At 45.6% G+C, this 14,716-nt stretch overlaps 1 protein-coding gene across 9 annotated transcripts in view; it reads right to left on the bottom strand.

Annotated features, from left to right (window-relative positions):
- Positions 1-14,716, bottom strand: part of LOC3291681 (uncharacterized) — a 123,530-nt gene that overhangs the window by 24,224 nt on the left and 84,590 nt on the right. For 8 of the 9 annotated variants that reach the window (XM_061654252.1, XM_061654251.1, XM_061654257.1 and 5 more), the window contains 3 exons: positions 11,825-11,997; positions 6,347-6,604; positions 2,188-2,283 (listed from right to left, as the gene is read on the bottom strand). In XM_061654252.1, the coding sequence (XP_061510236.1) occupies positions 2,188-2,283; positions 6,347-6,604; positions 11,825-11,997 (527 nt within the window). The remainder of the gene's footprint in view (positions 1-2,187; positions 2,284-6,346; positions 6,605-11,824; positions 11,998-14,716) is intronic. The other variant, XM_061654253.1, reaches the window with a different exon arrangement.

Genomic DNA, 14,716 nt, shown 5'->3' with positions numbered 1-14,716 from the left:
AGCGCGAAATCCACTCCACACTGACAGTTGTCGGAAGTTTGAAAAATTACCAACAGCTTCAGATTAGACAACGGATTTCTTCCTTACAGTGCACAGCGCCACCATCGGCTCTGCGTGTGAGTTTTGTTTGATCTTTGCCTTTGTGCAGAGAATGGCAAGAAAAGTAAGGCAAAAAAATGTAAAACAAGACGGAAGAAGCATGAAATCACCTGCTGCTGAATCCTTGCCATGGTCGGGAAGTCTGCCAACTTACCCAAAAAATCACACCACCCAACAGAAAGATTTTCCCACGAAGAAGACATCAAAAATGTATGGCTACAGCTACACTGTTCGGGTAAGCGAAGCATCATTGAGCGGCAAAGAAGGAATAAAAAAAGACATCTACTGGACGGAACATTTTCTCGCCGTGTTTCTCAGCCGCCGAAAAGCCACCGAACCCGATGCTGATAAGAAATTGCACCCCATTCGGTATGCTGTTTGTTTTCGTTTCCACTGATTTGCGTGGCAGCAGCGTTGGAGCAGAGTTGGAGGCAGAGTTTCAACTTCAATCTCGCTTCAAACGGCATGCTTGATTGCTGGCAGGCAGTGTGCGAGCGTTTGAATTGGGCAGTGCTTGAAAAACAATTTTATCCAATAGAACGCAAAACCACTGCCAAGTGGACGGGGAGGGGAGTGAAACATAAGGATTTTGTTTTCGCAGAGCAGACATGAGCGTGTGCGTGGTTGAGCAATCAGAATAGCTTTTTTGTTGTTGTTTGGCCCACCGCACACTGTTGCGACATCCGTCGTGTTTGTTGAACACGTTGGAACGGAAATGACATTAAATCAGACCGCGTTTTGAGTCCAACCAACGTAGTGAGAGGATTTCCAAGTGGAGTGCTTGTTTAATGGTATGGAAATAAATAATTAAAAACACGGCAGTTGTTTCAAACCAATAAATCTTTCTTCTTGGTTGCTGGGAGAAGTTGTTTTTCGTCGCCAAATTGTTTCCGTATTTGATTTTTTGCAGAATATTTCTGTCAAATAAACGCTTTTTGTTATGTTGATTGCATACAATGAGGATGTTTTGCTACATCCATTGCATACTTTAAGGCTGATTTCACAACTGCAATGGATTGAACGTAGTGTGTTGTCGTAAGATATAGTTTTATTTCCAAGAAGTTGTTGTCATATTCAGAGAAGAAGTTCATTATCACGAGACTCGAAGGTTTATCCTATTTCCTGTCTCATTAACACACACAATCCAAGGCCATCGCACAGCATGCTTGTTATGATTGGTTCGTTAGGACTAATTAATGATCGAATTTCACCCTTAATCATGCACGCTTGAGCCAGCAATCGACCTGTTCATTATGTACATCAGTTTACTAACACGATTGCTAAAGTTGTTTCTAGCGAGGATTGGCTTTAGACTCGATGGTGCACTTGGTATCCTCTTCTTACTAACCAGTCAATGATTTGACTCATCAAAAGTATAAGATTAAATTATCCATCCACATGAGATGAGACGTTTCCCCAACGTTGGTACAATTTCTTAGATTAGATAGCTTGTGTACGAAACAATACGTATAAATGATACAAAATTGCTCCATGTTCCATGCGAAGAGTAAGAAACATAATTGATTCCAATCCCTTCAATAGCGCACACATATACACAAATTCCAAGTAAAGAGCATTTAATAGCACAGCGCCGTACTGCTACATGTTGCAGTTTTTCATCGCATCCCTCCACACTCTACACACAACTCCAATCAGCTTCATTGCCTGGAAGCATTCCACACTGTGGCGGTGAGGTTGTCCTTTCACCGACATCGGCTGCTTGGATCCGTCCCAAGAGAGATAGACCAGCACCACCAAGAGTTAGCTTGTTGAGTCGGGCAGCAGGACAATTTGCTCCTCTGGCTTGTGTACTGGGCGACTGTGTGTGCTTGTGTGGCACCATAAATGTGTGCTTTATCGTGTATCAATGGTTGTCGGAAGTGTGCCAAGTGCAATGAATGTCATTGCGTAATGAAGTGTTCGAATGCGGGCGTACGGTTTGTGTGTGTGGGTGGGTGGGAGAGCAGGTTAAGGCAATCAATACAACCGAAAGTATCCTGAAACACTTTAACGCGTGGGACGTTTTGCGGGGACAGTTCGTTTTAAATGGAAAATATATTCATCGTTCGTTTTCGGCGCTGAACAAACCTTGGTGGGCCGCCCGGGATGCCATCGATAAGGCCTACGTTCGGTGGTGGTGGTGGCGGCGGTAGCAGATCGTTATGAGCTGGACATCGATAAAGGCTGTGCACCATTGAGCCGACGTTATGGCGTGCAAAAGAAGCAGCGGCACCAGCGAACCGATATAGCGTTTGTTTTGAGATTACCGCATTGGAGTAATTGGAGCATAAGTTGAATGAAAATAGAGGAAGAAAAGCGAAGAAAACCAGATACAATATGTCGCTAATCAGGAGAAGATTGTACCGGGAGAAGCTCCGTAGAAGGTAAACATTGAAAAACAATTAAAGATTTGTGTGAATTTGTTTTGTACAATAAATTACAATTGATGGAAGTGTTGAAATCGTTTTGTTCGTGAAAAGTTTGTCTGAGATTTTGGGAGAGAGTAAAAGTAAGGGACAATGTACAAATATTACAAAATTTATAAATAACACCAAAAATGTCAAACTGAATGCTAAAGAACTGGCTGCTTTTTGACAGTAAAATCTACTTGGAAAATGTAAATGGGATTAAAGAGGATTATTTGAGTTATTTAAATGAACAACATTGCTTTGTTTGCTTTAAACTTTTTTACAAAACTTATCTAGCTCTACGACTACCATTTTACAAAAGCTCTAAACGTCGACTGCACGCGACCACTTGCTTCACTATCCACGCTGTACACAAAACCATCCTTTAATTGCAAGACAACATCAAACAACTCCAGCAAGCCTTGCAGCAACTGGTTTCCAATGCCTCGGTCCCATGCCATCTCTCCCAGCAGGTCTTTACATAAATAATTCAATTTTCATTTCGTTATCTATGTCCTGTGGCCTTCGGTTGACGCAATGCTCGAAAAGCACGGTGTCCTTTCATATCGACACGCTATTGACATTTCGATGTTTGAAAATCACTGCTCGACCGCTTGTCCATGGTTTGATTTGTCCCGTCGTTCCGAGCGTACTCGCACACACACGCGGCCATGTCACAGTTTTGGACAACGTTCATAGCTCGGATTCAGCCGCTCCCAGGCAGCCCACAACGCCACAGTCTCGTACCAGTGACAGGTTAGTATTATCTTTCAATTAGTGCTAAAACGTTACCAATTTTCCGCCCAACATCCCATCTCTTCGCTCACGTTAAGCCACAAGTGGGTTTCGAGAAATTCGCCCGTTCGCTTTCACTTGGCATCGAGCTCGTATTCACTCGCTCGGGGATCGATCAAATGGCACGAATGACGAGTGATAAACGATCGGGCTTATGTTTCAACCCGGAGGATGCACTGGCGCCACAGCCCCTGTGTATCGATCTGTGCGCGCTAGAGATGGTACGGCGGTACACCCGTGCGGATGCTTTTAACTTCTCATCACACTCAAATTACGCTTTCGACGTGCTGAGACCGTGTGCTTTGGATGTGTGCGCTGCACCGTGCATGAAAGTTCCCAAAGCAAATCAATTTCCAGCGGGAAAGTTCTTTAGCAGCTGTCAGTAGCATTCAGCATTGAGCGCCCGCCAAAGCGATATTGATGTGATGAGCGCCGCAAGGTTAAGCTTCTCGGGAGCTTGTCTAAGGATTAATTTCACGCTTCATTAGACGTTTCGTTTAAGGGTCATGTCATGAATTTTGGAGCATGTTGAGCCGGACGGTTGATGAGGGCCTCAACCTCACATGGGCTGTGTTTCTTCGGGTCGTCTTCGCGGGTCCAGTTTCGTAAATGGTATGAATTGATTGGGAATTTATTTTCTCCAACTGTTGGAGTGAGCAAGGGCAAACGTTAAATGTATTTCCTTGCGGATGAATGCGCTTGATTGGAAGCGTTTTGGCCGTTTCTTGTAATAAGACGAAGGACAGCACACGTGCGCCTAAAAGTATACTACGCGCAACACGTTAAAAGCCTTAAGTTATGCAGTTTTTATAACAAATTCATTATTTCAAGCAATTGACAACTTCTAATAGCTCCAGTTTAATTGCTCAGCAGAGAAATGTAATCAACAGCGATAACACTGATCATACTTTGTATGTGTTTAATTAAACCTACAAATCACTTTGCGGTGTAAACCAATTCCTAAGCTTGCACACATTATCTTGAGTCTATAACAAAGTGCACTCATTATCGTAAATAATGCCTGCAGCATCGATAACAGCAACTGATGACATACGCTGTGTAATTTCTAACGACTTTCTGTGCATCAAGCAATGCCTCAGTTTCTGCTCGATCGATTTTCTTGGCATGAAACCTTCTGTAGTCTTCAGCAAAGCCTGTCCCGTACATGCACTTTCTAGATTGGCTCATTTTTCACACTCCAAGCCTACTATTATATCGAGTGCACCATATCGAGGGGCAAAACTGCCACCATTCGTTAGCTTTACTTGCCCCAACGAAAGTGGGCACTGCCTGGTAAATGAAGTACTAGATTCGTCTTTAAAGATGCCGCACGATACGCAACCAACTGGCCTGGAAGAAATAGTCCTAGTTTCGTTTTATAGCCTCCATATCCTTCTCTCCAGTCGTTCGCAGTATGCAAGTACGTAAAGCCTGTAATCTAAACGACCTCACCACTCGCCGTCCCTTATCCTTGTGAGTCACGCTGCTACACATGCCTGCCAGAGTCTTTAAACTTGGCCTTGGTTGTACGGGGACGGGGACCATTTAGTACGGGGTCTCATTTTACGCGCCCAGTACCGAGCCGGTTATGTGAGCTGCTGTACGTCTGTGTGCGCTATAAAATAAGAAATGTCGCTATTGCAAAGCTCGCTGTGTCTGCCAAACTACAACAAAAAGTACTCCATTCCAAGGCAACGGGAACGAAGCACGAAAACGACCCACCCGTGTGTTGTTATGGTAAGCTGTTGTAGCTTTTGCATAAAAAGGTTGTGCCTCCGTGTCGGAAGGCTCCAGCAAACGGGGCTTGGATCATGCGAGCTATAACGAAAAGGATCCGAATGCAATGCAAAGCGCCACTGCGGAATATGTGTGGCATATGAGGCATACAAACCCCTGCCCTGCTGTGAGGGCGCATCGAGCAAAACACCGTAATTGTGCCGACACGGGGTGGGGAGGTGTGCATTTTGTACCGACGTCTTGGAATAAAAGCTCGACACCGAGGGACAACAATAAAAGAAAATTCTCTTTAAAAGGGGAGCCAGTTTCAATGCTGGAAGACTTTACATCTTTTACACTTCGCTGCACCGGCTCCATGCTTGCGTTGGCGCTACAGCGGAAGTACAAGATCAAACCTTTCACTCTTCCTGACAGCACTCGGATCAAAACGAAAGCCTTGCCTAGCTGCACGATTTGCAAGTGAGCAGGAGACACCCAGGAAGCACCGGGAAGTGCAAATAAATGTCTGTCGAGATGTTTTACCAATACAGGACACCGTCCGGACTGGGACTGGGTGCAATAAACGGGCTGCTAGCATTCAGCCGTTCAGAATTGTGTCGAGGGAGATTATTTGTTTGCTCCAACAGTAATGAAACCCATTCCCGGGAAACGGTATGCCATAGAGACAGAGAGAATGAAAGAAAGAGTGTGTTGAAGAATGGAGTTGGAAAACAATACAAGCGAGATGAAGCAATGGGATGGAAAATGGTATGAAATTACAGCTTTCCGTCCAGCTCTTTGACTGACTTTAGAGCAGAGCGATACAGACAGCGGAATAATAGGGATGGTTGCTCGTACAAAGGGAATTTGTACATTGGATTTACAAGGAATGAACACCGTACGGAAGAAGGTATATAAAGTAATCATGAGCTTCTAAATAACATTCACAAAAAATATGGGAATACACAGCATACCAAGGTAGGGCAGGGGAAAAAACACAGTAATGTTTACACCGAGACTGGATTTTGCGTACATTGAACCAAAAAAAACAAGGACTTACACTGGATTTCAGGGGGTTGTTCTACTCGTTCATTAATAACAGGAAAAGGGAACATTGAGCAAAGCACAACAACAAAAACACACACATACACACGAACAAGGGAGTTTTGGGAAGGTCAGACGAATAAAATGTGTTATCTTGTGTCGCAAAGTTTGTGGTGGCAAGCGGGACGGACCGGGCTACCGACCCTTCCCCCGGTGTACCCGGGGTTTAGAAAATTATGATTGTTTGGACGGAATTTTCAGCATTGCGGGCGATCTTCACCTACCTTGGACCCTCTAACCGTACCGCTTCGTCCTCGGCCGGCAGCCAGGAGCCACCGTATCGCTTACTGTCACCGCCGGCCGGCAGTGTTGCGCTGCTTCCTATAATTAATCCCGCACTGCCGCCACCGCCCGCTCCACCGCCGCCGCCCTGGCTGCTGTTCGATAAAAAAGAGGTCGGCTTTCGGCGGAAGTACGAGCTTTCCATGTCGTCATCGTACTGCTGCAGGATGGATTTCGCTATCGGACCGGAATTGATGTACCTGCAGTGAAAAAGGGACGAGAGAAACCGTTGGGATGAATGAAAAAAAAAAAACACATAGCGGCAGAATCGTGAGAGAGAGCTTTGTACGGTGGCGGCACGAAAAACAGATCGTATCGCTGCTCGGAAGCAGTTGAAACTTTGCCAACCGGTTCCGGTGCTGGGGGGAGGTTTAATTTACTGCCCCACCCCGACAGGGTCACTCAATTGTGGAAGGATGGAAGGGGAGGCGATCTTTTTCTTAAGAGTTGGGTGATATTTGTAACGGCAGGTTCACTGATAAAGTCTTGCTGTGTTTATTTACAAAAGAAGCCGGTTAAGGTTAACTGCCGACGAGGGAAAGTTTGTACGAAGAGGTGTGATTTACATACTTTGGAATGTTTGTGTAAGAGCTCGTAGCCTCTTTGTTAAGATTTGCAAAGAAAGAACATATTTTAGAAGACCACTTTTGTTTGCTTTGATGGGGCGTATCTTTTATACCGACGCCGTTTTTATGGAGATGTTGAGTCTTTTTTTTAACAAAACGTGAAGCTCTCATAGGAAATATTAACACGACATTATAGTATATGGAGTATACAATCCGTGATATATGAAAGTTTTACCATCTAAACAAAAAACGAAAGCAAACCATTGGGTGATTTTTAATATCCATCCTATTTCTACCTAAAACGCCTAAAGGTATGCAATGCACAAAGCGTAGTATACTTTTGTAGCGTTTCAGAGTACATTTTTAAACGATTTTTGTAAAGTAACCGTATTATTCTGCTAAAAATAGATAGAAAAAAGGGCAACATTCCGAATCAGTTAAACAATTTACAACCTCACTCAAGCACACCCGCGAATTTGGGTCAGCGATGTATTTTCATTCAAATTAATTCATCCCCGGTACAAGGATCTCCTTCTTCTCCCTTACTCTCTCTATCTCTCTTTCTCGCCGCTTGATTAAGGCAGCTTCACTGTACGTGATACGCTGACAGTACTCAACAGCTTGGATAAATTAAAATTTCACACCTGTCTTCTTCCGCTCCACCGATGACCCCTCACCGCACAAAGATGGTGATCAGCGCTGAAGCTATTTCAATTCCAACTCCCAAAGGGGGTAAAACGCTCTCCCGGACGAACGGACGGACGGTTGTAATTTGTGAGCTGCATAATAATCATTCCGTGTCGTGAGTACGAGCTGTCATTAGTCTGTCGAAACGAGTGCTGCTCCAGTTGCTCAGTTTTATCCTTGGACCTTGGGACCGAACCCGCCGACTGGATCGCCGTTGTTTTAGAAGCGCTGTGCAGAATCAGCAATTTCCATCGACTCTCAATCATGGAGCTGGTGGTTGAATTCCATTAGAATTTCACCGGTCCCAAAATCTCGTTTCGCCGTTCAATACTTCCCCCCTAAAGGTCGTTTCGGTTCGAACCCGATGTTGCCGGTTCGAAACCTCAAAAAGAAAAGCACACACACTCACACACAATCCGTAGCCACCAGCAGTTTCCAAATGTCCCAGAATGGAAAGGGAAACGGACCCCACGTACCCGCTTTCGAAGCTGATGATCATGAATATGAGATTCGAAAAATTGCCATCTGCTGGTTGCCCTTTTCTGATTCGTTACCTGTCCGGTCTGGCCTGGTGCCTCAAGGCACCCGGCTCCGAGGCAGCAGTGGCAGGGCCACGCAACAGCTGTCCACTGAGTTTCATCTTCAAGATTTAGGTCAAACCCCGTAACCCGGTGGCTCCGGCAAGTCGAACGAAAGGTGTACCAACTGTGGCAGAGCGAGTGTGTACACATTTTTACACAAATGTCTGAGTAAAAGGCAGTAAAAAAAAACAACGCTAGCAAGCATCCTGCCACACCGCTGGGTTCAAACGAAAGGCCACCCCACCCGTTGATGGAAGATGGGTTACAGATTCTTTTATTCATTTTTCGCAACGGCTCAGAATTATCATAAAAAAGTATATTTTATGCATGTGCCGGCTTTTACCTTCGCAGGCGTTCCTGGGCGCGCGCACGGGGCAAAAAGGGAAGGATTAGAGTTTTGTGCTGAATTTTCATCATTTCTCGTGTGCCGGGGACGTCGTCGTCGCTGCGGAATGGGGTGCGAACTCATACTTCCGTGACAAATATTTCATCGTTTAGGTGAGCCCACGGCTGAGGTGGAGGAAAGCCCGGAGACCGGATGATGGAAACGGCCGAAAGAAAATCCTTTGCTTTCAGCGAAGGTGTAAAGGAAAGGGAGCTTTTTGAATTGAATTAGCCCGGCTAAGATGAGATTACCCGTATGGAAGCCATTGAAATAACGGATAAAAGAATCATGTTTGCCTGTACTTCTCTTTCCCTTTCTGTCTCTCTCGCGTCAATCCTGCGGCAATGGATGAGGCGTTGTATCTCCGTACTGTTTTTGATGTTGCAGTAAAGGGACGGGAGAGATTTGGTTTTTAAAACATAAACATAAAACATCGCTTCCAGGGGAGGGTGAAGAAAGGGCGCTTCGCCCGGGTAGTGGATTACTCGTTAACCTTTCGTGTTAATAATGCCTTTGTATGGTTTTGTTGCGGCGTTGGCGGTTGAAAGAAAGAGACCATCGGCGGCCAAAGCAGGTGATGGAGACGTAGATTGAAGACATTTATTTTAATGAGCACCTTTCTATGATTGAAATTTCCATCTATGTGGGTGAGGGCAATAAAGGAAAATATTCATGAAAGTGTAACGATGCATGAATGTACGATTTAGCCAGTAGGAATGTGTTATGATAAATGTGATTGCAACTGATTCAAGCGTTTATGAATTTCCGTAACTGCTTATTGAGTCATTAGCTCATTCCAGTAATATTTCACGATTGTCATGCAGGTTGCATACATGTAAGGATGATAACTTTAAAGTTTTTACGCCTTAAAGTATGCAATCTGGAATAGAATTTCCATTAAATGGCTGTTATTCGTCGTTCATAGAGCTGGGATTTTGGTTACGTTTCATTAGAAAAAATGTTACTTTTCGTATTTGCATCGTACTAATTGCCCTATCGACGCTTCCATTCCAATTGTATGCATTGTTCTTCGTCGATGCATATTCCAATGCTTTGCTCAAATGTGCAAGGTAACAAACAAAATGCAAAACCTTGTAAGCATTCGTGAACAGTTTCTAAACGTTTCAGGGAACATTTGGCCTGGTGAAACTATTGACACATACCAAACATTTTGCATCGTACGCAGCAGTCGAGTCAGCAGACAATACTGATTGTAGGTGTAGCCATCACGTGACCCAATTCCACTCCTTGCCCGTCTAAATAGCTTTGCGTGCAACACACAAAGACAGTGACAGCGAGCGAGAGTTACCATTTGTGAAGTGGAAACATTTTACTGCAACGTCCACTGCCAAACATCCACTGTACCGATCCGTCTGCGTCTCTGTACCCTTGCTAACCTCGATTGTGTTTTTGTATGTGTGTTTGTGTGTGTCCTTCCCGGTGCACACTCGTTACCACGATGACATCGGTGCAAACGAACGGTGGTGCTGAATGTGCTGTGAGGGATAACCGAAAGCCTTCACCTAGATAAATTGGTTGAGTAGCGAACGCAAGCCGGAGCATGTGCCACATCACAAAAACCAGCCAAACCCCATTGAGATATCTACCAGCTTGGCTGCGTCGGATGGACGCTCCGATGGCGACACTGTTTAGTGACGATCCTCGATGGCATTGCGAGTTATCGCTCTCCCCACGCACTCTCCATCCAGGCATCCCGACCATGATCCGCAACCGATGGTCGATGGACATGTTTTTCCGATCGACCAGAAAGCACCAACACACAGACCGTAGTGGGGCTATGCATTAACTGAATCAAGCGCACTCCCAGGTCATGGTAAGAGTCATGTGTCGGTTTTGGTGTGCAGACGGGAGCCACATGCCCAGCATCGGTGATGTTATCACCCGAATAAAATGGTCGGGTGAGTGAGTGACGAAGATATGGAGCGGATTTAGCCGGGGCAGGCACACTGGTTTCGTCCGTCCGCTTGTGTGCATAGTGGGCGCTCTTGGCACGACCGTGCACCGTGCGATCCCGAACGGACGATGCGGTGCAATTTATGATTTCACCAACTTCGGTACCTATTGAACTTCAATTTATCTTCCTTGGCTTTCATCCAGCGGTGGTTGCTTTTGCGTCTGTAACTGACCTGAATGTTGCCGGTGACGTTGCGTCGAAGCGAACCACGAAAACGGGAAAACTTTTCCCGTTTGGTTTTGTGTATGTGTTTGTGTGTTTTTCTTTTGCTCTCTCTCTCTATAAGTGCACTTTTCGTCCAAGACCTTCAAGTATGACCTCGTCGTTGTCCGATGGAAGCCATTAGAGCTTAGTGTGCGCCGGGGCAGGGATGGAGCGGCCCAGGCAAATGGAGACGCATGTAAGATATTCCACGAACTCTCTAGCCAACTATTAATAGTGCCCGAGCCATTGCCACAGGCAAGCAACTTCGGTGGACCTGTTACCGTCCGGTCATCCTGTCCCCGTTTATAACCAAGCACAATCCTTCTCTCTGTCTCGCGTGCTCGCGCTCGCACTCACTGGTTGCCGTGAAATGAGCGTGCATAATTCAAATGGTAATGAATAAAAATTACCCAACGACGTAAAGCCGGCAGCAAGCTTTTGCTGTTCTGCCGTTCAGGTCAAAGCACACACAGTTTCACACTGGGGCGGAGGTCATTCACAACGCGCTGGGTGTACCAGGCAGCATCCATAATGAAGAGTTATATTGATCTTGTACTTGGTGGGTTAGAAGTAGAAGGATGCTGAGGGTAAGATTGTTGGTAAGACTGAGTTATAGATTCTTTTTTTTGTTGTGGAATGTAATGAGGCAGGATGTTGGCCTTTGCGTTGATTAAAATTCACTACGAAAAGGATCATTTGTGGTCCGATGCGATCTTGTTACGTAGTTACGTAGTTTATTACTAATTACGCAGCAATTAGGAATCTTGAAAGGAAGTTGAACAGCATTCATTGATCATTGTATGCTGTTTTATGCAAATATTTGACAAAAAGCAGTTTCAAGAGGAATTCAAATGCGTAGATTCTATGAAAATGGTTCCAAAACGCCTAAAACTATGCAATCTGCAAAGCAAATTTGCTCTAACACAGTAAGGATATACGTTTTCTTGCCGAATTAATTTTTTTAGTCGCCTAGAAGTAAATATTTTCTTACAAACGAGATAAAATTTAATAGTTTTTCTCACCTAGGATAGCGCTGCATCGGTGCATAATCGGCGAGGTTTTCGTCGGAGGGCGCCCGCCGACCCACGCAGACGCCCAGAAACGACTGTGGAGCATTGCGGCCGGACCAGCAGCCAAAAAATCGTTCCCGCCGTGGCTGCTCTATCGAGTTGAGTTGTCGATCCGTCAGGCAGTACTGTGAGGAAAACAAGAAGAATAAAATCATAATTTTTGATTATAAGTTGGCAACATTGTTGGGCGATTTTAAGTGATTCTTGTCGTCTAGATGGTTTCCGTGACAGAAATATAAGCTATTCAGCTACAGTATCATTTTCGGAGGAAAGACACACGAACACACGGTGACTTTAGTTGAAATATCAACAGCACCCAATTTGATGTGTGCATTATAAATCCCCAAAAAAGTTGACACACACAAAAATAAACACCACAAACCGCTCAGCATCCTGTTGTCAAACATTGTTGACATTTTCCATTTCCAGCTGCTCGCTCTCGCCCACACTTTTGCACAAGAAAACGCCAAGCACGCAGCTGTTTGATTTGTTTGTCCTGGGTTTGAAGCGTTACAGGAAGCGTTTGAAGCGGCAAACCGCTCAGTAGTCTCGTGTGTGTGTGTGTGTGCGCGCGAGCTCGAATTCTATCCCTGTAGGGTCGCGTTTTCAATTCCACCGTCAAATAGATGGGGGAAAAATTCAATCAACGCTATCCACGGTGGGTAGGAAAATTTGATTTCATCAGCGAGGCAGCGAGGGAAGACGTTCGGTGACGTACCGCAAAAGCAAATCCCACACCCCAGGGCGGTTGACGCTCGATCGAGTTGCCTTCCATCAAGGATCACATTACCTTCGATAGGAGTGTTGTGGTGAATTGAATAAGAATTGAAATCAGTGTGTAAATTGTGCGCTGAATATTCTTTTTTTCGCATTAAAGTCTGGGCCAATCAACAGCAAGGCGTGATGTCCGTCGTTTGTATTGCAAACAGCTTGTGTATGGTTGGCGTTACACTGGCATTGAAGCTTTTCCGTACCCGAAAAAGCATTGAGATGTATCATTCGCTTTTACTATTTACTGTCTTGCGCTGTGCAACATGTTGCTCAATAAATAAATAATTATATTGTAAATCAATTGGAGCACAAATTATGCTCCACAAAACAAAGTGAATGTCATGTAAGTACAAGACGAAATTTGTTCACATTGCCGACTTTCGGCTTTCAATCCGCCGCTAATTGGTTGAATATTTTATGATGAAATTTGGAAGCATATCTTCCCCCGTTTTGGGCGGACCGTGGTCCATGAATTAGTAATCCTTCTGTCTTCCGAAAGCTCGCCCATCACAAATGTCACATTTGCTCCATTCCGAATGCGCTCTCCAAATACACACATCACATCAACCGCACCCAAAGCCTCCCCGGTGTCTTGTCTTCGAAATGTCTTCGAAAATGCCTTCAAGACACGCTTTTGTTCGCCATCTCTGCCTTTCTCTCTTGAGAATTTCGCGGTGAGGGCAATTGGAAGGCGGGCAAAACTTTTGCGCTATCAAATTGTTATGTCAAAGTCAGCCAAGTCCCAGCTCGGCGCGCGGCCGGAGCACCAACACGAGCGCGCACGTTGCGCCAAAGTTCACACAGCACAGCAAAAGTACACCGTTTTGTGTGTGTTGGGGTGTGGGGCAAGATAATGTTGTCGGTGAGCAAATTTGCACTCCCCACGCTCCCAGGCCGGCTGCCCAGGTCGCGGCTTCATCCGTCCCGCTTTCTCATCAATCACGCCACAAGCCGGGTTTCGATTGCGAAATGATCAAACCGGTGTGCCGGGATGCGCCCAATCACTCAAATCGTGTACCGGTTTGTTCCGGTAATCGGGCAGGAATCTTCAAACAATCAAACCTTTACGACCGGGGCGTACCTGGCTGTACGAGCCGGTCGGAGGGCGCGGTTTGCCGATGATTAATGGCTGCGCCAAGGCTTTGAAGCGAGGGAAGCTATTAATTTCCCGGGAGAGTAGCGACAGATAGAATGGTTCGGTTGGGAGGGGGCCAAGAAGCGGTGGGTTAGATTCGTTTGGACAAGGCAAAACTTTTTCGCGAATTCATTGTCAATTTGTGCTTTTTTCACTCCCTTCCGGAGCGTCAGTTTGTTCGGCTGTGGCCGTTTTCATTAGCAGAGTTTGGTCAAGAACGGTTTTCTTTTTATGTTTTTCATGCCAGGCCTTTGCTTTTCTCGGTCAAACTTTTATCCGAAGCGAGTGCTGTTGCTACTATTAGAAGCAGCCACTTGGGAGCTTGTCTTTCTGTCGCTTTGGCAACACTCTGTGGAAGAAAAACGAAGAACGTATCCACGCACAGAAACAAGGTGCCCATTTAAAGTTGTTTGCTTTTCCACGACTCCGCAATCAATTATGGTTCAACATGATTTTCAAAATTTTCCACAAACATCCACAAGACGCGCCGCAGTCCTTCCCAGTCCACCCGCAGTTGGAAGTGCTGAAACCTTTTACCAAACGCCCACCAAACGGGCCAGGAACGGCTTCCGCAAAAGGGACAACTTTAGTGTCAACGATAAAGCAACCCTCACGCCTCCCTCAAAGTCTCCCGCTTCAACTTGTGCTCATTTTGCATAATTGCGCATAATGGTGCGCCCACCGGGCGAAGACTCAAGCTCCACTCAACGTCCAGCGCGACAATTTTTGCCACTCGAAACCTGCCAATCTCATTAAAGCGCGTGCCTTCCGTTGGGAGATTTAGCGAGCCAGCCCTGAAAATGGCTCCCAAAGCGACCACCGAAGCTTCAGTCCACCAGCCGGTTTCCCCAGTTTGCTCATTTGAGTGAGGGGGAAATGACGCCCGAATGAATATTAATGTAATACGCACCCAACCCACCACGTTGAAGGCCGTCTTT

The sequence above is a fragment of the Anopheles gambiae genome, chromosome 3, assembly GCF_943734735.2.
Source record: "Anopheles gambiae chromosome 3, idAnoGambNW_F1_1, whole genome shotgun sequence".
Classification (NCBI taxonomy): Eukaryota; Metazoa; Arthropoda; class Insecta; order Diptera; family Culicidae; genus Anopheles; species Anopheles gambiae.
This window is presented reverse-complemented; position numbering and strand designations above follow the sequence as displayed.